The sequence below is a fragment of the Haliaeetus leucocephalus genome, unplaced genomic scaffold (genome assembly GCF_000737465.1).
Source record: "Haliaeetus leucocephalus isolate CR32 unplaced genomic scaffold, Haliaeetus_leucocephalus-4.0 Scaffold339, whole genome shotgun sequence".
Taxonomy (NCBI): domain Eukaryota; kingdom Metazoa; phylum Chordata; class Aves; order Accipitriformes; family Accipitridae; genus Haliaeetus; species Haliaeetus leucocephalus.
In genome coordinates, this window is record NW_010972775.1 from 534394 (window position 1) to 553304 (window position 18911).

At 49.5% G+C, this 18911-nt stretch overlaps 2 protein-coding genes across 6 annotated transcripts in view; one reads left to right on the top strand and one right to left on the bottom strand.

The window, feature by feature from the left end:
* TRIP4 (thyroid hormone receptor interactor 4) overlaps nt 1-5995 on the bottom strand; it is a 34309-nt gene extending 28314 nt beyond the window's left edge. For 4 of the 5 annotated variants that reach the window (XM_010571543.1, XM_010571544.1, XM_010571545.1 and 1 more), the window contains exons 1-4: nt 5885-5995; nt 5039-5205; nt 4688-4824; nt 524-757 (exon numbers count right to left, since the gene is read on the bottom strand). In XM_010571543.1, coding sequence (XP_010569845.1) covers nt 524-757; nt 4688-4824; nt 5039-5205; nt 5885-5970 — 624 coding nt within the window. In that variant the 5' untranslated portion in view covers nt 5971-5995. Of the gene's footprint in view, nt 1-523; nt 758-2202; nt 2310-4687; nt 4825-5038; nt 5206-5884 lie in introns of those variants that run through there. The other variant, XM_010571546.1, reaches the window with a different exon arrangement.
* A 2574-nt stretch (nt 5996-8569) lies between these two features.
* KIAA0101 (KIAA0101 ortholog) lies at nt 8570-9027 on the top strand. Its single transcript, XM_010572227.1, has 3 exons — nt 8570-8612; nt 8702-8779; nt 8867-9027. Exons 1-3 carry the CDS (start codon nt 8570-8572, stop codon nt 9025-9027), a joined length of 282 nt encoding a protein of 93 aa, XP_010570529.1.
* The last annotated feature ends 9884 nt before the right edge of the window (nt 9028-18911 follow it).

Genomic DNA, 18911 nt, shown 5'->3' on the forward strand with positions numbered 1-18911 from the left:
AATCTGCCATCATTAACTTGCCCCCTTTCTCCAAAAGGTGCCCTTTCAACCAAATACAGGGTGTAACAGGTACCCCAAATGATGCATACTGCACAAGCATTGAAGAAACATCAGCACGCTGGCCCTGGCCATGTCTCTTGCTCCCTACAAGGCTACCAGGGCTGTGCCCAGGATGGGGCTGAAGCCTCGCACACATTTTGGACACTAGGGTGATGCACAGGACAGCCACAGGAGACTGTCATAAATCAGGCAAGCTCCAAAGTGATGTAAATTATGAGGGAAACCTCTCTGCTCTCTCATGTGGCACATCATAGAAGAAACACAAAGTTACTTAAAGCCACAGCACTTCTCCTTCCCCTAGAAGGAGATAGTACAGGTTCTTTCCTGCCCAGCTTTAGAGCCTGGAGAACTTTGCTAGAGGAACTTTGACCCAAGAGGCTAATTTAGCCCCATGCCATTTCAAAGCCCTCAGCAAACTACACCACGTCAAAGCATGGCAAATAAAAACTACCTCGTTACTAACCAGAGCACCACAGAACAAGCAGGGTCCAGAGCCCTCCTGCTCGCAGACAATGCGCCCACAAACCAGGCAGTTGTTGATAAGCTTATGCTTCTGGCCCAGGCACTCGCAGGCATGACGCCCAGGGATCAGGACAGCCAGTTTGTCTTGCCCCTCCTTGGTATACAGGCTGACATATTTGGTCTTCTTCTTAGAGGAATTGCTACTGCTGCCGACTCCACCGCTGTTCTCCTGTGCCTGAGAAGCAAAAAAATAAACAAACAAACTGTATTCACAGTGCAATACCGGCAGCAAAGAGAAAGCACTGACCCTTGAACAGGCTGGGGAGACTCAGACAAGTGTTATTCTGCCTAACTGGAATAAAACTTGGACCAGACCCCAGATTCAACGGAAAGACAAGCTTAGGCCTGCCAGAAAAGGTCCAAAGAATCTAAACAAAGCAAGGACATAAGGATGTTGCTGATCCACTTGATGTTTGCTGCCTCTGAAAGCTAAAACTGTTTGGGTCTAGATGGCAGGCATGCTCTCAGTCCTCTGGACCTGCAATATTAACTCACGGGCATTTAACAGCTTCAAACAGCAGCTCATCTACTCCCAGATTTATTTTCAAGGGCTATTTAGATTGTAGCAATGCCCTGTTTGTAACTATGAAGTCCTTTGTGTGCCTACCCCCAGAAACACAGCTGTTGGTGGCAGCAGGACCTCTTCATTCACAGCCTGTTCACCACCCATCATTTTTTGTTTTCCACCTGGCACAGCCACCCAAGCAGAGGTTCTCCATGCACGGCATGTTCAAGTATTTAGCTGTAATGTAAATTCTTCTCATTTCATAACTCGGCATCAGTGATTCTGTGATTCACCTCTCTGAGTTTCAATCAGGGACTGCACTGGGTCAGGGACTAAGCTTTGGGTCAGGCTGAAGTAGAGAAACCCTGATCAGAAACAAAGCAAGGTATTTTACGTGATGGCTGGATTAATAATCTAATAGCGGGATTCTCTGCTTTCTCCTTCAGACATTATAGCTTGATCAAAGAAACAAAGGGTTCCTCCTCCCACCTGACATCTCCAGCAGGTACCGGCTGAGAAGTGAATTGTTGAGAAGTTAATTGCAGGAATTAATTACAGCACAGAAGTCATTCCAGGGGAACAGAACAAAGCCAACTGCTACCATTTCTCTAGCAATACTCAAAACCAGATGCTTTGAGAAGTAAGCACACACTCCAGGCACAAACCTGCCTCCTAACACTAGATGAGACTGGTTTCAACCATGAATTGCATGCCAGCCATGAGCAAGAAAGACTAGGACTTATTACCCTTATCTATTTCAGCAAGCAGCACTCCAGTATAAATGCACTCTCTGGCCTTTAGTTGTCATATCTGTGACACACTTGAAAATCCTCTTGCAGCGCAAGCACAGCTTTTCTTTGCCTCTCCTCTCCACAGTCTCTCCTGACAACAGAAAAGAGGATTTCTCAGAATCCCTTTCCCAGAAAGCCTGTTTTCATTCACCACAGAGCAACAATTCACTTTCTCTGCCTGCTGCACGCTAGAGGATCACTCCTGCTCTCTGACCCACACCTCAGCTAGCACTGCTTCTATGTCCCACGTCCCCCCACACTGCTTTTCTCCTTGATGGTGCTGTTCTATGGCATTAGGACACCTCTTGTCTTGACTCTTTTTACCTGCTCTCGGTAGCACCAGGCTACTGGTTTAGTGACAAGTGGATGCAGCATTTCCAGTCCCCCCAGTTCTGCCCAACTGGCTTGACTGCCACTGCCAGATCCAAACACTACTGTCATGAAAAAAAACCCAAAACCAGATAAAGCGACCTTGGTTAGCAAACCTTGGCAGAGCTTTCTCAGTTTTGTTCTGTTTTTTTAATTACATTAGACAGTAACTACAAGGAAATGGAACTTTACGTCCCATTTTTAGCCCTCCAGTTAAAAAAATGTTTTCTTATCTTACAAATACTTTTACAAACACTTTAAGCATTTGCAGCCTCCCTGCTACAAAACTTCAATTTAAAAACATACATTTAAGTTCCCCTATTTATTCAGGTGCAACCCTGACTCTCAGGATTTGGATGTTGCTCAGTCAGGCTTGCACCTGGATAAATCATGAAACTTAATTTTGGGAGGTGCAACATGCTGGATGTTTATAGGATGAAGGACTCCACTCCAAGTCTAACAATGCAAGTCAAGCACACTGCACATCCACATGCTTATTTCTGCGGAGCACACTCTTACGCTCAGACAGCAATAGAGTGATCTGCTGTATTTGACGCAACCTGGGACCGCAGTTGTACAGCTGGATCTGAACCTAAGGAAGGAGCTCGGGTTCCCAGCAAGTAGCTCCAAGTCAAAATCCACTACACCAGAAATAAAATCCAGAAATTCAGCCTAGGTAATTAAAACAACATTTAAGAGCAAAGATCGTCATATTCAATGTGCTGACTGTGGGAAATGGTTCTGCTGAAAGGTAAGTAAGTCTGCTGCAAAAAGTTAGTTAACTGTCACTGGGAAAGGCAACTACTGCTTGCTGCATGGCCTTGTGCTGCTTGAAAATAGCAGGATTTCTTGGGTTTTAGCCTTTCTATGCTCTTGTTTTGCAGTTTCTTTCATTGCAGCTCAGACTGGTTATGAATACTAAAAAAAAGGTCTCCACAAAACCAAACAACACCTCAATCTCAACACTAAACGTGCAGGAGTGGAGCTGAACAAGACAGGGAAATGGCCAAACCAGAGCTGCTGCTCAGTGGAAAGGCACTCGCTACAGCTCTGATTCCTCTACCTAGCTGTCGTGGTTTAACCCCAGCCAGCACCACACAGCCGCTCACTCACTCCCCCCCATCCAGTGGGATGGGGGAGAAAATCAGGAAAAGAAGTAAAACTCCTGGGTTGAGATAAGAACGATTTAATAGAACAGAAAAGAAGAAACTAATAATGATAACACTAATAAAATGACAACAGTAGTAATAAAAGGATTGAAATGTACAAACGATGCGCAGGGCAATTGCTCACCACCCGCCAACCGACACCCAGCCAGTCCCCGAGCCGCGAATCCCTGCCCCCCACTTCCCAGTTCCTAAACCAGATGGGACGTCACATGGTATGGAATACACTGTTGGCCAGTTTGGGTCAGGTGCCCTGGCTGGGCATGAGAAGCTGAAAAATCCTTGACTCTAGTCTAAACACTACTGAGCAACAACTGAAAACATCAGTGTTATCAACATTCTTCACATACTGAACTCAAAACATAGCACTGTACCAGCTACTAGGAAGACAGTTAACTACATCCCAGCTGAAACCAGGACACTAGCGCCCAAGGCTTCCTCTTTGAAGCAGCCTGAAATATTTCCGTTGCCAATTAAGGCTTTATTCAGCATGACTGGGAAGTTTTATATACAGCAAGAAGGAATGTTCTACCCACATGGTGGCTTCCTTAATTCCTCAAGCTTCACACCTCTGCTATAAAGAAACACCTTTTATTACTAATTACAGCATCTACTTCTATTGTCCGCTCTCTCATTCAGGCTTCTTCGGGGGTGAGTAAAATCCATTCTGACATAGTCTCTACCTGATGATTATTTTACTCTACGATACAGACACAAACATACACCATCTTTCTCCCCATCCTCGTATTATTTGCCCCACAGCAGTGAGGCTCCCGGACACACACAGGGTACAAGTACACCCTGTCCAAATTGATGGTCAGCTTTGAACAGTCGATGCACGGGAACAGCTGCCCCTCTCATTGCAACCAGGCGACTGTACAACTCACTGACAGTGTGCTTGTAGGGTGGGACCCTCGCCTATCCCAACGGCCGCCAAAGTACTTGCTCAGGTTATAGCTTGTGGCTGCCACGTTGCATGCTATCCGTGAGTGAACAAAGACACACAAACATATATCCCACAGAAGCTGTGCTGTATATAAGACAAGACAGGGTTTGCAGGGGGAGGCAAGCGTTTATTAGACCCTGTGATGTAGCTGGGAAACACAAACATGGTTTCAGGTACATAATCCCATTCATCAGGACTCTGATAATGAAGGATTCATGTTTCTGAAGGCTTATTTCCACTTTTCAATCACATCTTTTGTTAGTGTTTGATATGACCTTTCCCCGTGACCCCGTTTCAAAGCCTGCCCTCGCGTACCAGACACACTCACCTTGGCCAGGTCGAGGGGGGTTTTTACTTCCTCTACATGTGCACTTGGCTCAGCATACGCAGGTGTCTCCTGCTTGTTCCTTCCTTTGCGCTTACCCTTTTTTGCTTGGTCTCCAGCCCGAGGCACTTCCGAAGTCTCTGGAAGCGTGCGTAAGCACAAAGAAAGGCTGGGTAACTATCAGCACTAGAAAGATGTCCCTGAACTCTTACTTGGTGAATGAAAATGGGCTTTACGCTGTCACAACAGAAATAGGACCAGTCATGGGCATTTGTGGCATATCATTGTTTATAAAGAGAAAAACTGAGACAAGCTTTTTTGAGACTTTAATTCCTTCCTCCCCATACCACTCACCATCCTTTTTCCGATACGCTGGCAAAGGCTCAGACGGCAGCTGGGAGGATTTCCGCCACCTGGCCAGGAGTTCTTCTAAAAAGCGACTCTTCTTCCCATCAGTCCCCTGAATAAGGTCAACGACGTACTCCCGGATCTCGTCCTCATTTGTTATTGACAAGATGTACCTGCAAGAGGATGGGATGGAGAAAAATGGGTAAGGGGGCTTTTGTTCTGAGGAAACCAACGGTCTAATCGCACATGTATGCTATTAATCTCTCCTTTCCAGATCAGGTGTTTATAGAGACTCTGGTAACAAAGGGGTTTACCAGTCAAATTTTGAGACAGGCAATTTTGGAAATCCCTTGTGGCTGTTTCACTGAAAAAAACATAAGGTAAATTATTTTTCTGCCCCTGTTCCAGTGCGGAGTGACACCCCCCCAACCCCTCTGCCAAACACTAAAAAATTCACTCTAAGATCCCAGGTGCCACCAGGTCACATAAAAAAATCTAACCATAAGCCAACAAGCTCCTGCTTAAACACAAGGAGACAGCAGCATGCCCTTCCTCACCCACCCACAACGATCCCGGACCCCTCCCCACCACCCGGTCCCCTCACGGGGCACCCACCCGCAGGACAACCCAGGGCGCACATCCCCGGGTTCCCCGAAAGCTGCTCCGAAAACACCATCTGCCCTCCGTGTTGGCCCACGGGGCCAAGAGGGACCCGGAGGCGACGCGAGGGGCCACCGCGGCTTGCCACGGCAGGCCGGCGAGGAGGGACCCGGTAGACCCCGGCGAAAAGCACGGCCCCGAGCGGGGCCAGCCGCGGCTCCTGCCCGCCCCGGCGCCCCCGGCCCCGCTCACCTCACCACCTCCTCGCCCACATCCAGCCCGAAGTCTCCGCGCAGGTGCTGGACGCACCAGGCCAGGAGCGAGCCGGGCGCCGCCATCTTCCGCGCAGGGGAAGGGAAACAGCGGCGCACCGCCCCGGCACCCGCCGCCCCCCCCGGGAACGCGGCCGCGGAACGACCGTTCCGGGCCCCGGTTCTCCCCGGGGCGAGGGTGTTGCGGTCCACTCTTTAAAAACCAAAACCACATCCCAAACAGAGTAAAAACATATTGTTATAGCTCACGTTGATACCGAAAAGCCGGTCGAAGAAACTCCCTAAGACTCGCTTTGCAGTTTTAGAAAGCAGGCATTTTTTATTGCAGCACGGGAGACACGGGGAATAATTCCACCTAGCATGCATGCCACAGCTTTAACACTAACAGGTTATATAGAATAACTAATTGCATATTAATCAGATTAGTATACATATACATAAAAATGATTATAACTGATTATCATAGTACTGCCTACATCCGATCATGCACAATGAAGGGTTCATTTGAGTCAAAGGGCTGCCTTTATGACCACCGACCCATTTGAGATTCTGTTGGCTGTCCTTGAAGTCGTTGTTCTTGTCCTTGTTCTTTGACCTTGAAGCTTAACACAGTTTCAGTCACATGTGGTCAGTTTCAACATCGTTCTCACCTAGCGTACAGGAACTCTAGTCATAAGATCAAAGAACTGCAAAACTTACGAGTAACTACCTCTACTAGTTAATTGCTTGGCTATACTTTTGTCTATTGTTTCAATCATAATGTTAGCATAACATTTCTAATCATTATTTACCAAATCTCACTTTTACAGTCATCTAGCAGCAAACCAGTTTCCATGGCAGGTACAAAATATTAAAACCATCAAATTATTTAGACATACCATGCAGAATGTATGGACATATGCTGTCAACTTTTCACACGTGCCAGCACCACAAAACAGAAGAGAATGGAGAATTACGCTATCATTTAAAAAAGAAGCCAGCACTAAAAGCCTGATTAAGCAAACACACATCAGAATGAACATTAAAAGATAAAGGGAGCAATAACTGTTGGGAAGGGAGGGAATGTGTTTGGGACCAACAGCCACCGAGACATTGGACACACTGAAGAAGGACAGTCTGATTTCTTAGAAAAAACACAGCTCCAGCAGGATATCGGAGAGCAAGATTCATTGCCTCCACAAAGGCAAAAGCCTCTGGCCCCAGCAGCTGCCCACACAGCTCACATCATGTTCACAGGCTGCAGCTGCCACAAAGGAGCCTCACATCGGGGAGACCGTGATTTAATTGGTCATAAAGCGATCTTGCGCTGAAATTGGGGCTGCCTGGCCTTCCTCCCTATGCGCTGCTTAGCTAGATCTTCGTAAGGTAAGACTTTGCACATCGGAGGGAGCTCCAGGAGTAGCCTGGAGGCAGGAGGTAACAAATGGCCCCATCCCTGCACTCCCAGTGCCTGGGCTCCATGCCTAGCTGGGCTCCCGAGCTGCCTGGGTGTCCCTACTGGCTTGCTGCCTTGCTCCCTGGGGACCTGCATTACCCTCTGGCACTGCCCGTCCACAGATGTGCCACCACAACGCTTGCCCGGTCCTGCGGTGCACTTGATCCAGGAACAGATCTTGCTGGAAAAGACCAGGAAGAAATGTAATTTTTCAGCCAGAGCAGTTGTTTCACCCTGTTCCCTGTGAACTCATGCTGAATCCAACTGAACTCACGCTGCTGCAGGAAAAAAAGCATCTTGGACCAGAATGTAACACGTTGCAGGGTTTTCGGTACTCCTGGCCATTGTAACTCCCTGACATGTTTTTAAAAGTGCCATAGGCAGACAGCAAACTGTTGGGAGCCAAAGCTCCATCTCTGCAAGCACCTGGGAAGGGAACAAACTTCCCTCTCTCGGAAAGGCTCGGTGGTGTCGGCGGCACTGCCCGCAGCTGAGCACAGCCATCACAATTTGTCGCAGTGGGGAGCAGTATCACTCTTCCCCTTCTCCCCCCGGACTGCTGCGGTATCAATAAGGATGAGTGCCAGTGCCGGGCTGTGGGACGTGGGTGCCAGCCCCTGCAACGAGCAGGGTAGCGGGGAGGGAGCCCCGCTGCCACGGAGGGGAAGCCCGGGGTATCCCTGTGCCACCTCCTTCCCGGGGGACCGGCCTGGGGCTGCGAGCTGGGGCGGCAGCCCTGCGCGTCCGGGAGAGGGAACGGCGGGCCGTTGACACTCGGTGGCGGCTGAGGGGAGCGGCGCTGAGAGGACCCCCGAGGAAGGGAGCGGGCTGGCGGAAGCGGGCTTGAGGGAAGCGTCCCTGAGGCCAGAGGGGCTCTGAGGGGAGCGCGGTGAGGAGGACCCGCGCTGAGGGGGAGAGGGCTGAGGGAAGCGACCCTGAGGGGAAGCGGGCTCAAGGGACCCGCGCTGAGGGAAGCGACCCTGAGGGGAAGCGGGCTCAAGGGATCCGCGCTGAGGGGATCCGCGCTGAGGGAAGCGACCCTGAGGGGAAGCGGGCTCAAGGGACCCGCGCTGAGGGGATCCGCGCTGATAGGACCCGCCCGCTGCGCCGTGGGGAGGGGAGCGGTCCGGCGCGCTCCCATTGGCGGGCGCTGGCCAATCGCCTTTCCCCGCGGGCGGCGACATCTCCCGCGCGGGCCGGGCGGCGGCGGCGGCGGTCGCTGTGGGTAGGATGGTGCGGACGAAGGCGGAGTGCGGCGGGGCTTACCGCAAAGGTGCGGGCCGGGCCGGGTGGGAGAGGAAGAGATGGGGGGTGTGGGGGTGCACCGCGGAGCCGCCGCTCACCGGTCCCCTCTCCCCGCAGTGCTGGCCGCCCGGGCTCCCCGGAAGGTGCTGGGCTCCAGCAGCATCAACGCGGGACCGTCGGCGGTGGCCAAGAGAGGTGAGAGCGGGGCTCCCCTCCCTCCGTCCGTCCGTCCGTCCCTCCCCGCCCGGCCCGCGGCGGGACTGACGGCCGCTCTCCCCTCAGGCGAGGGCCGCCGTGTCGGGGGGAACCCGGTGTGCGTGAGGCCCGTCCCCGCCTGGCAGAGGGGCATCGGCGAGTTCCTGCAGCTGCCGCAGAAGGAGAACCGGGCGCCCGGCGGAGAGGCGGCGGGGAGCAGCGGCCCGGGGCCGGCCGCCAAAAAGTAGGTGTCGGACCCCCGGGGCTCGGGGTGGGGAGGCAGCCCCCATCTGTCTGTCTCCTCTCCTCAGCCCCCATCTGTCTCTCCTCGGTCCCCATGCGACTGCCGTCAGCCCGCCCCCGTGAACCGCGGCGGCTTTCTCAGGAGCGTTGCGTTTAATCGCGGGTTTCCCCCCGCTCTGCGAGTCCCCGCGAACCGAAATTGCAACGAGGTGGGGCTGAAGGAGGTGCAGAAGTGTCGTGCCTTGGGGTTAACGGGCCGGGAAGGGGCGCGCTCAGTGTGTCAGAGAGGCAAAGTGCAACAGCGAACGGGTTTTGTATGCTTGAGGAGTTTCGGTGGTCGGCTGTAGCCTGGCTCTCGGGACGTGCTGCTTGCACTTAAAGCTCACTTCCTTTAAAAAAAAAAAAAAAAAATTTAAAAAGCTGTCTGAGGTACAACAGAGAGCTAAAACCGCCTGCAGAGCGGCAGCGACGCACGCAGCTGTTATCGCTGCAGCTGGTGCTCCGTGATGTTGCTTTGAACTGTGCCCCGGTATAGTCAGCGTGGTCTGCGGGGTGACGTTAAACAGCAAAATCCCTGGCACTTTTAAAGAATACCGAGAGCGATGTGCCTGGCTGCCGGCAAGGGGTGTGCTGAGGGCTGTCAGTGTGTCCTTGGATGAAACAAATTGTGACTAGTTTTCCTCCATGTCTGCTTTGAAACTACGATTTATTTTTGAAGGAGCAAGCGACCGCTGAAAAGTTGACGATGTGTCTCTTAACCTTCATATCCTCATTGAAATAACGTTTCTCAGCAAAGTCTGATAAAACGCAGCATCTGTCTTCACTGACCTCGTGGGGGTTTTCTAAAAACGGGTGGAGTAACTGGTAGTACAGGCAAATTCTCTGTTCTCAGACATACTTTGTTTGCATATGGACCAGAGCAATGTGACACTCCGTGGCTGTCGGCTCTGTTTCAGAAAAGCTTAGGAGACTGCTGGCGACTTCTGTACATCAGAAATTGAATTGCTTTACCAAGCTGACGCTTCAAAGATTAACTTGTAGGCTGTACTACTGACTAAAAAGGTAGTAGTGCAAAATATTGTCTTACAGATGCGCTATTCTCAATTGCCAAGGTTGTCTTTTTCACCAAATAGAGATAATCCTAAATTGTCTGGGGGCCCTCCATAAGAATTAGTCCTGAATTGTCTTGAAGAAGAAGCAAACAAACACTTTTAAGCGCACCCTACCTCTTGGAGAAACAGAAGATGTGCACTGTAGCGCTTCAAAGATTTCATGTCTTCCATTTGAAATTTGTTTGGCTGAGTAAGGACCCAGGTGGTGATAACCCTGCAGAGAACACACAGTGTCGCCATCTAAAACAACTTACTGCTTCCCACTATGTTTTGGAAGAAGCAAGAGCTGTACTCGTGTAGCTGAGCAACTTTTTTTTTCAGTCACACAGGTAAGTTAGTCAGGTTGAAACTCAGGCGTGAAATGGGAGTTAAATTTTCAGCTTCCTAGAAATGGTGTGGGACCTGCATGTGGCCCTCTGGGTCAAGAAGGACGCGCAGAGAACATCTGAGGATGTATCAGTGTGCAATGTTTTCTACACTGAAGTAGGCTTTCCCATTTAAAAGGTAGGCGTGTGCCGCTAAATCTGGGCTTCTAGCATTTAGGACTGATACAAGCTACTTTATCCTAATGTCTCAAGGTGCAGTCTGGGGCTAATTAAAGTCACTTAGGTCACTGAGCCTCTAGGACCAGAGCTTTGTTAGCCTTTCAAACACAAGTTGGTTGAGTTCTGATAACTCTTTTGAATTGATAATGCTTTTTACAGAGCTCACCTCCTGCCACCAGATCCTGCAGAAGATGGCGAGTCCTCTGAAGAAGAGTAACGTGATCTGACCCTGACTTTAATGATAAACCGTGTCTCCGTAGTCAAGCTGGTTTTTGTATATTTGTATAGTTTTTCTACAGTTTGTTATGGCTTGTGTTCAGCTGTTGCACAGAACTAAAAGTGTAAGTTTGAGAGACTGCAAGAACATTGTGGTGAAATTAATATATACTTTCTGAAGCTTAGCATTCAGTATAAGTTACTGTTTTAATTTTTATCTTGGTTTCCTTGAGTTCCTCAGCGACTCCTGCATATTGTGCAGCTTTTATCTTTTGATTGCCTTGTGCTTGTCCAAGACTTGCATGATCATGCTTGTTCTGTTTTTAGAAAGCAGATTCTTAATTTTCTAATACATTGAAGCATTCTGAAAATATATCCGTGTTGTGTCTTTATTGAAGTAAAACCTGTTAATGACAACTTCTTTGTTTGAAGATGGGAAAACTGGATTTGAAGAGACACCAGTGAGGTGGAAGGGCAGCTGTCACTTGCTATGATTTAGAGGCAAAGTTTAATTAAAACAAACTGGATTGTTCTAATGAATCAAAACCCTGGAAGCCTGGGGAGCAATAAACTGCTAAAAATAAAACAAACTTGTTATCGTGAAGTGCCTGAGGCTGCCACACAACTTCTGGGGTACTTTATATGAAACGGTGAGTATGGTCTTGTGGAGAAGCAGCGATGGGTCTTATTCTCAGGGGTTCTGTTTCTGCTCTTCCTTAGAAGCACCACAAATGGTCAGAGTATTGTTGAGCTGATGAAAAGGTGAGTGTTTGCATGTGAGGAGAATTCAGTGGCAGCTCTAGTAGATCAGCCTGGTATATTTATCATGGGGAAAGCGGTGAACACTGTCTAAAAGCCTCTTCCTAAAAAGTCTATGAATAGAAAGGAGGGTTGTTACAGAAGAGCAGTTCAAGTTGTTTGAATGAGAAGTAGCAAGTGAAGATTTCTCTTTAATAGAAATTAAAAAAAAACACCAAAAAATGTAGATTAAGGCGACTAAGCTTGTGATAATGTGCTGTACAAACTACAGACTTCTTTGCCCTGACATTACACAAAACAACAAACTTGTTTTCTGATTATTTTTTAGTGAACTGAAGCACAGTGCTAGTAAGATAACACACTGAACAGGCTGTTCTGTAAGTAGCTACATAAGATCTTAACTGCATTCCCTGTTGCAAACCATTCGGTACCTGTGTCACACAGGAAACGGGTCAGCTAGTGCTCTGATAGCAGGTATTTTCTTTCTTAGTAACTTCATTATCTCAGCCTTTCTAGCAAAAGACAAATTCTCAGCATGCAGAAATACTCTCCTACCCCTTCGTTAGCCTGAATTAAGTACTCCTGGTGCAGCTAAGGGCTCCTTTATGTGAGAATATAGGCTGGCATAGTTCAGATGCTCACACTTAACGAGACCAGGGGTAGGCCTTCCCAAATGGGGAGTCATGGCTACGGCTGTGCGGTGTCTGTGCTGCTTCAGGTCCCATGGCTACAGAGGCATTGTGGGTGGCAATTTCCTTTGCCTTCCCTTTGCCTTTTGACCTGTGTATTGGCTTTGTGTGGCAAGGTTTTGGTAGTGGAGGGGGGTTACAGGGGTGGCTTCTGTAAGAAGCTGCTGGAAGCTTCCCCTGTGTTCGAGAGAGAGCCCATACCAGCCGGCTCTAAGATGGACCCGCCGCTGGCCAAGGCCGAGCCAATCGGCAATAGTGGTAACGCCTCTGTGATAACATTTTTTAAGAAGGAAAAAAAAAAGTTAGGACGGATGGAAACAGCAGCCAGACAGAGGAGTGAGAACATGTAAGAGAAACAACCCTGCAGAGACCAAGGTCAGTGAAGGAGGAGGGGAGGAGGTGCTCCAGGTGCTGGAGCAGAGATTCCCCTGCAGCCTGTGGTGATGAAGACCATGGTGAGGCAGGCTGTCCCCCTGCAGCCCAGGGAGGTCCACAGTGGAGCAGATCTCCACCTGCAGCCCAGGGAGGACCCCACACCAGAGCAGGTGGGTTCCTGAAGGAGGCTGTGACCCCATGGGAAGCCCGCGCTGGAGCAGGCTCCTGGCAGGATCTGCGGATCTGTGGAGAGAGGAGGCCATGGAGCAGGTTTCCTGGCAGGACTTGTGACCCTGTGGGGGACCCACGCTGGAGCAGTGTGCTCCTGAAGGACTGCACACCATGGAAAGGACCCGTGCTGGAGCAGTTCGTGAAGAACTGCAGCCTATGGGAAGGACCCATGTTGGAGAAGTTTGTGGAAGACTGTCTCCTGTGGGTGGGACCCCATGCTGGAGCAGGGGAAGAGTGTGATGAGTCCTCCCCCAAGGAGGATGAAGTGGCAGAAAGTAATGTGTGATGAAATGACCATAAACCCCATCCCCATCCCCCTGTGCCGCTGGGGGGGCTTGGTAGAGAATCTGGGAGTGAAGTTGTGCCTGGGAAGAAGGGAGGGGTGGAGGGAAGGTGTTCTGAGATTTGGGTTTATTTCTCATTACCCTACTCTGGTTGATTTATAATAAATTGAGTTAATTTTCCCCAAGGTGAGTCTGTTTTGCCTGTGAAGGTCATTGGTGAGTGATCTCTCCTGTCCTTATCTCGACCCACAAGCCCTTTGTTATATTTTCTCTCCCCTGTCCAGCTGAGGAGGGGGAGTGATAGAATGGCTTTGGTGGGCACCTGGCATCCAGCCAGGGCCAACCCATCACAACCTGCCAAACTAGCTGGAGTCCTCAGTCATGGTTTCTTCTCTAAAATTGCCTGGGAGCCAGCAAAAACTGCTGTGCTCTTATCAGATCGGCACATCACCTATGGTCAATTCCTGTGCTAGTCGTGTTTAGCAGCCCCGCGAGGACTACGCAGCTGCAAGCTGGGGAAGGGAGAAGGACTAAGAGCTACTCTTGACAAAATTAAATCAAGGCTGCTCTCCCAGGCCGATGGTCAAGGAACAACGCTGGTGAAGACCTTAACAAAGAGGCTCTGGATCGCTCTGACAAGCGTGTCATTAAAAAGTTAAAAGCTGATGGAGCAGGAATGTAAAAGGCTGTGGAAAGACACGATGTGCACACGGTGCACAAAAGGAGCTCAGGATCAAATAGCTGCCCATGTGGTACACGTCTACCCTGCTGTAAAATCTCATAAAAGAGCAAAACTTGGTGTTAAGGAACTGCTAAAACCACTATTGCTTCTAATAAATAAATATGCTCACTCTGCACAAGTAAAAGAAAACTCTAATGTTTACATTAGGAACTGCAATCTTAAAACTAAGGCCCAAATTTTTTTCATAGAACAGCGGTTTCTGGGCAAAATGCAGGAAAAGGTGTTTGCTCGGGCACATTCCTGTCCCAGTGGGAATATGGGAGAGTGACGTGTGAGCAGGGATGCTGCGCTGTGGCTGGGACAGCTGATTTAGCTCTGGCTGTGTCCCTGCTGCTAACCTTTGAGCCTGGCTTTGTAGGGGAAACTGGAGCAGCACCCAGCTATTCTGAAAATGAAAACAAAAATCTAAGAGGGAGAGATTGCTAAAGCGGTCTAGACGACCCGAAATCAAATTTATAGATAAGACCCCAAAGGCTTGTAGAAGGTTTCCACATCCAAAAGCTGGCCTGTTTCTTCTTTTCCAGATATTTTTGCTCTAATAAAAAAAATTATTCTTAAAACAGTGCTGCTTAGGTCTTTGATTGCTTGGGGAGCTATACCCGCACTGTGCCACCCCAATATATTGCTGAACAATTTACATCTATGGCTACAAATGCTTTAATCCGGCAATATTATTGATAGCAAAGTTTAACATGGTAAAGAAGGATCACGTATGGTGTTGAAAATAAATTTAAGACAAGGATAAAGTGGCTGTATCACTGTACTTGGTGTAATATTATACCACGTAACAGAGGTTTTCCCCGTGCAGTGGGATTTCTAGAGTCTTAGGGCAAGAGGTATAGTCTGGAGAACCTCTTAAGGGGAAAAATCAGCTGGAAATCCAGTTGGTTATTAATTATTACTATTATTACTACAAAGCAGTTTTCACTTTTGAGCTCATTTCTTGTAAGTTTAAAAAATTATTTGATAACGATGCTATTTTGATTAAATCCATATGAATACTACAACTCCCTGATTTTTTAATGGGATAAAAAAGAGGGGAATTCAAAACCAGCTAAAGCCAAGTGCTTATAAATGCCCTCTGGAATTAGGATTTTCAATTTAATTTATAAAATAGAGAACAGGAGCAAGCTGAGACCTGCCAGCAAAATTAAGACCCACTGCCGTGGCCCTGCACTGACCAATTTATTAATCTCAGTTTATTAACACACTTAAAAGCATCCACTTAAAAAAGGACATAAATACCCAGAGCTGACAATAGATGTCAGCAGCATCTCCGGCTACCAAATGCTGGACTGTGTCAGGGACCAGGGCAACACTCTTTGTGCCTTCTTCCAGTTTATTTATTTAGGTAACGTGCGGGGAATATAGAGGCGTATGGATGAGAGACTGAAATTGCACATTATTTCCTGAGAGTCAGTGTTACCTCGCCAGGGAATGGTCTCCCCATGAATGTGGCATCAGTGAAATCACTGGCTAAGTCACCGTGGCTTGCTCAAACCCAGCGCTGGAGGGGCAGGGACAGGCAGTGAGGGAACCCGCTCCTCCCAACAGATGTTTTTTTCCCCATCTCCAGCACGTGGAGTCTTCTGCAGATAGTCCAGATTATTTTTCTGACCCCTGACCTCGAGTACGTGGCAGCCCTGAGAGCACTAATGAGCATTACACTGCCCTGAACGGCCGCAGCCAGGACCCTCACCCATGCCTGGAAGGTCCAGGAGCTTCGTTTGACCCTGGCTGGGGGCACCTGGACCTTTCCTGGGGGATGTTGGATGGACCTACGTTGCGAGCGCTACTTTGCTGGTCCTGGCTCCTTGATGGCTCTTGGTCCATCAAGCCAACCCAGGCCGGCAGAAGGTTTCTCCCCTGGGAAAAGGGCTGCTTCCCCACGGAATGGACAGAACGCCTGTTCTCCTTCCGCGCTGGGGCTTGGACCGAGCTGCTGCGGGATGGGCGGTGATGTGGGGGTGGGGAGGGGGACAAGGACAAGGGGGGGCTTGGGGGGGAGAGCAGGCAGGAAGGGGGGTGAGAGCACAGGATTTCACTGCTGGCACGACTGGGCGTGTGTTTCAGTAGGTGCTCTTGGATGCTCCAAAAGCAACAGCGAAATGAGCACAAACAGGGTGTTTAGGAGAGGAGATAGTAGTCTTCAGAAAATAAGAAATCCTAAGGGTCGAATATGTTGAATTTTAAATCTTAGGGGGCAAAATTATCTTTGTGGGGGCAAGAGAGAGTGTTGGGACAGACCCCATCCTTTTCCATCCCCATGGCCGAAGGCTCTTCCCTCTTCAAGTAATGTGGGACAACCCTTCTGCCCTCATGTCCGAAACAGGATGGACCGAACATTTCTGTGGATCAAGCTAGGCTGGGCTGGAAGGATCTCCTCTGGCTCTCCCGACGGGATGGGGCCGTCCCCCTGCAGCCGGAGCCGCGCAGGGAGGCAGCTGTTCGGCGGGGAGAGCAGATGTCCCTGCCGCCGGGACGCAGATGGAGGGGAGGGGGAAAAGGGCCGTCAGCTGTTGGACTGCCGCCCTCTTGCCCCGCCGTGGGAAATCCAATGCGAAACTTCAGGGACCCCATCCCCCAGATGAGGGGGTTTCATCTCTTCTTTTTCTGAATTTCAAGGCTTTTGCTAAAAAAAAAAAGCTGTTACCAGACTATGCGGCACCGTGGCATCTACGATGTCCACTTAATATTGCTGGCTTTTTTACTTCCCACCCCTTGAACTAAAGCCTCCCTGCTGCAGACACCGCAGTTTTAAGTTCAGATGCTGCTTGCTTATGCTAAGGGAGTTGCACAGAACACCCTCTCGCACAGGAGCGCTATTAATTTTGGTAAATGCCAAGCCCGTTCACGTATGTTTCTGCTCTGGATTGAATGATTACAGGGGCTGTTTCCATCAGGACAGAGGACGAGACCCTGGTACCTTCTTGCTCTACATGGTTGCTCCTCTGCTCTCACTCTCCTGCCAAAAAATGCTCTTTTAATCTCTGTTTTTTCTCTGACTTTGGCTTTTATTTTTTTCTTTTTACACGCTCATGGCCAGCATTACCCAAAAGGATACGAGGTCTCTTTGCGCTTGTGTCCTGCGAGGTCCCCCCTGCCCACGCTGCTCCGGCACTTGTGCCGGGGTGGTGCCTCCCTGTGCCTGATCCTGAACAGGAGCTTCATTGTCCTTCCCGCTGCCCCGGACAAAGGGGTATTGTCCTGCCCACCAGCTCCAGCCGGCCGCCCCACAGCAAGGAGCCAGTTCATCCCAACCAGAGACGCTGCAGCATTTTCAAGAATAAAAGCAGGATGTTTCTTTTCTGTTAATAATGTGCTCAGGAATCGATCTGGCTTCTCATCTGTCTTGGTTGAGGATGGGGAGCTGAGTGTCGGTGATAAAACCTCCGGTGGGGTGGTCCTAACCCACCCAAAATGCTTCTGGGTCAGCTGCGAGCTCCCTGCACCCCCATATGTCTTTCAACACATGGGCCAGTCTTCTGAAAAACTCCTAGGGGATTACCACAGGGCTAAAGAGAATCTGCATATTTAATATAACTTACCAAAAGAATTACTCAGAGTAAAATTGTTTGATGATAAACAATTTTTTTTAGAATTAAGGTACTCCTTGGGAGCTTCCGGGTGGTTCAGAGCAGAAATGGGGAGAATTCAGATGATGGTACAATTTCTAGCTGAACGATGGAGCGTATTTCAAAATGCAAACAGGGATGCGGCTCCCCCTGAGCCCTCCGGGGATGCGCATCCTGCTCCAGAATAACATACACTGCTTTGGTGAATTTGTACCTTTTTCTCCTTATGGCGCTTAAAAAATGGGAGCACTGAATCTTAACGTTGCAAAAGGGCTTTGTCCCCGGCACCTCGTCCTTTTATCAAAGACCGGGTGACGCCAATATTCTTTTTTTCATCAGTAATATCGCAAAGAGGCAGAAAGTGCAAAATAAGCTCATCCCAGAGCAGACATGATGATGCCAGGATAGGCTGTTTAGGTGGCTGGATTAAGACATTTTGGGTTTTATATTAATGCCACCGACTTAAAAGGTGTAATATTGTAACTAAGTCAGCGAACTGCACATAGGCAATAGAAGAAAGAGTAAGCAAAACAGCAAAAGTGAAATATTAGCAACTTTTACTATAACTGGGATTTATTTTCTGCTTAACTATGGCACCAGGGGAAAACTTACAAGCCCAGTGTCAGGAATATGAGGTAGTGGGGAAAAGAAATAATTTTAACACCTAAATTATGGATCTAAACAGACTTTCCAGGTGATTTTTCAAAATTAACCCGTGGCTCATTCTTGGCAGGGGCCACGCACTGACGAGTTGTGACAGCGTGGCCGGTTAACGAGATTGCCCACGGGGTTGGGGGGGGTGGGGGAGCCGGTGAGCTGCAGGAGGGGCTTGGAGGTTTTCCTCGAGGTGAATTTTTTAACCATTTCCAAGGCATACTGCAATTGAAAACATTCGCCTGGAAAACGTCAAGTTCTTCGCCGGAAGCGGCCTGGGAGCGTTCGGGTGATGACCCCCAGTGGGTTTTTGCTCTTGTCGCCTCATGTTTCCTCGGGGGCTACTAAAAGCTGGGAAATTACGAGTTTTAGCGGGACGTGAGGTGTTTGAGGAGCCGTGTTTCCCCCCCCGAAAGCGCTCTGCAGCCCTTCTTACGGCTCGCTCCTGAAGGCACTTGCTGCAGGCAGAGGAGAGTTGAGGCGACGCCTAAGTTTAAGATCTCCGTTTCCTCACCTAGCTTTCTGTGTATTTTTTTTCCTCCCCTTTTATAGCCGGGTTTTCCCCCTCTCGCAGACGCGGCGGCTTTTTGCAGGGCGGGAAGCAGCAGGAGGAACCGGGGTGGGTGGCGGCCAGGCCCTGCTCGCTTACCTCCCCGTCCTCAGTCCCGGCGGGGCCCGCTCCTGCGGCGGGGCGGGCGGCCTCACCG

Bases quoted from the DNA above. Each gene is read 5' to 3' on its own strand.
- KIAA0101 (XM_010572227.1), top strand. From the start codon at position 8,570: ATGGTGCGGACGAAGGCGGAGTGCGGCGGGGCTTACCGCAAAG. The intron at 8,613-8,701 runs GTGCGGGCCGGG...CTCTCCCCGCAG, and splicing joins CGGCGGGGCTTACCGCAAAG to TGCTGGCCGCCCGGGCTCCC. The intron at 8,780-8,866 runs GTGAGAGCGGGG...CTCTCCCCTCAG, and splicing joins GTCGGCGGTGGCCAAGAGAG to GCGAGGGCCGCCGTGTCGGG.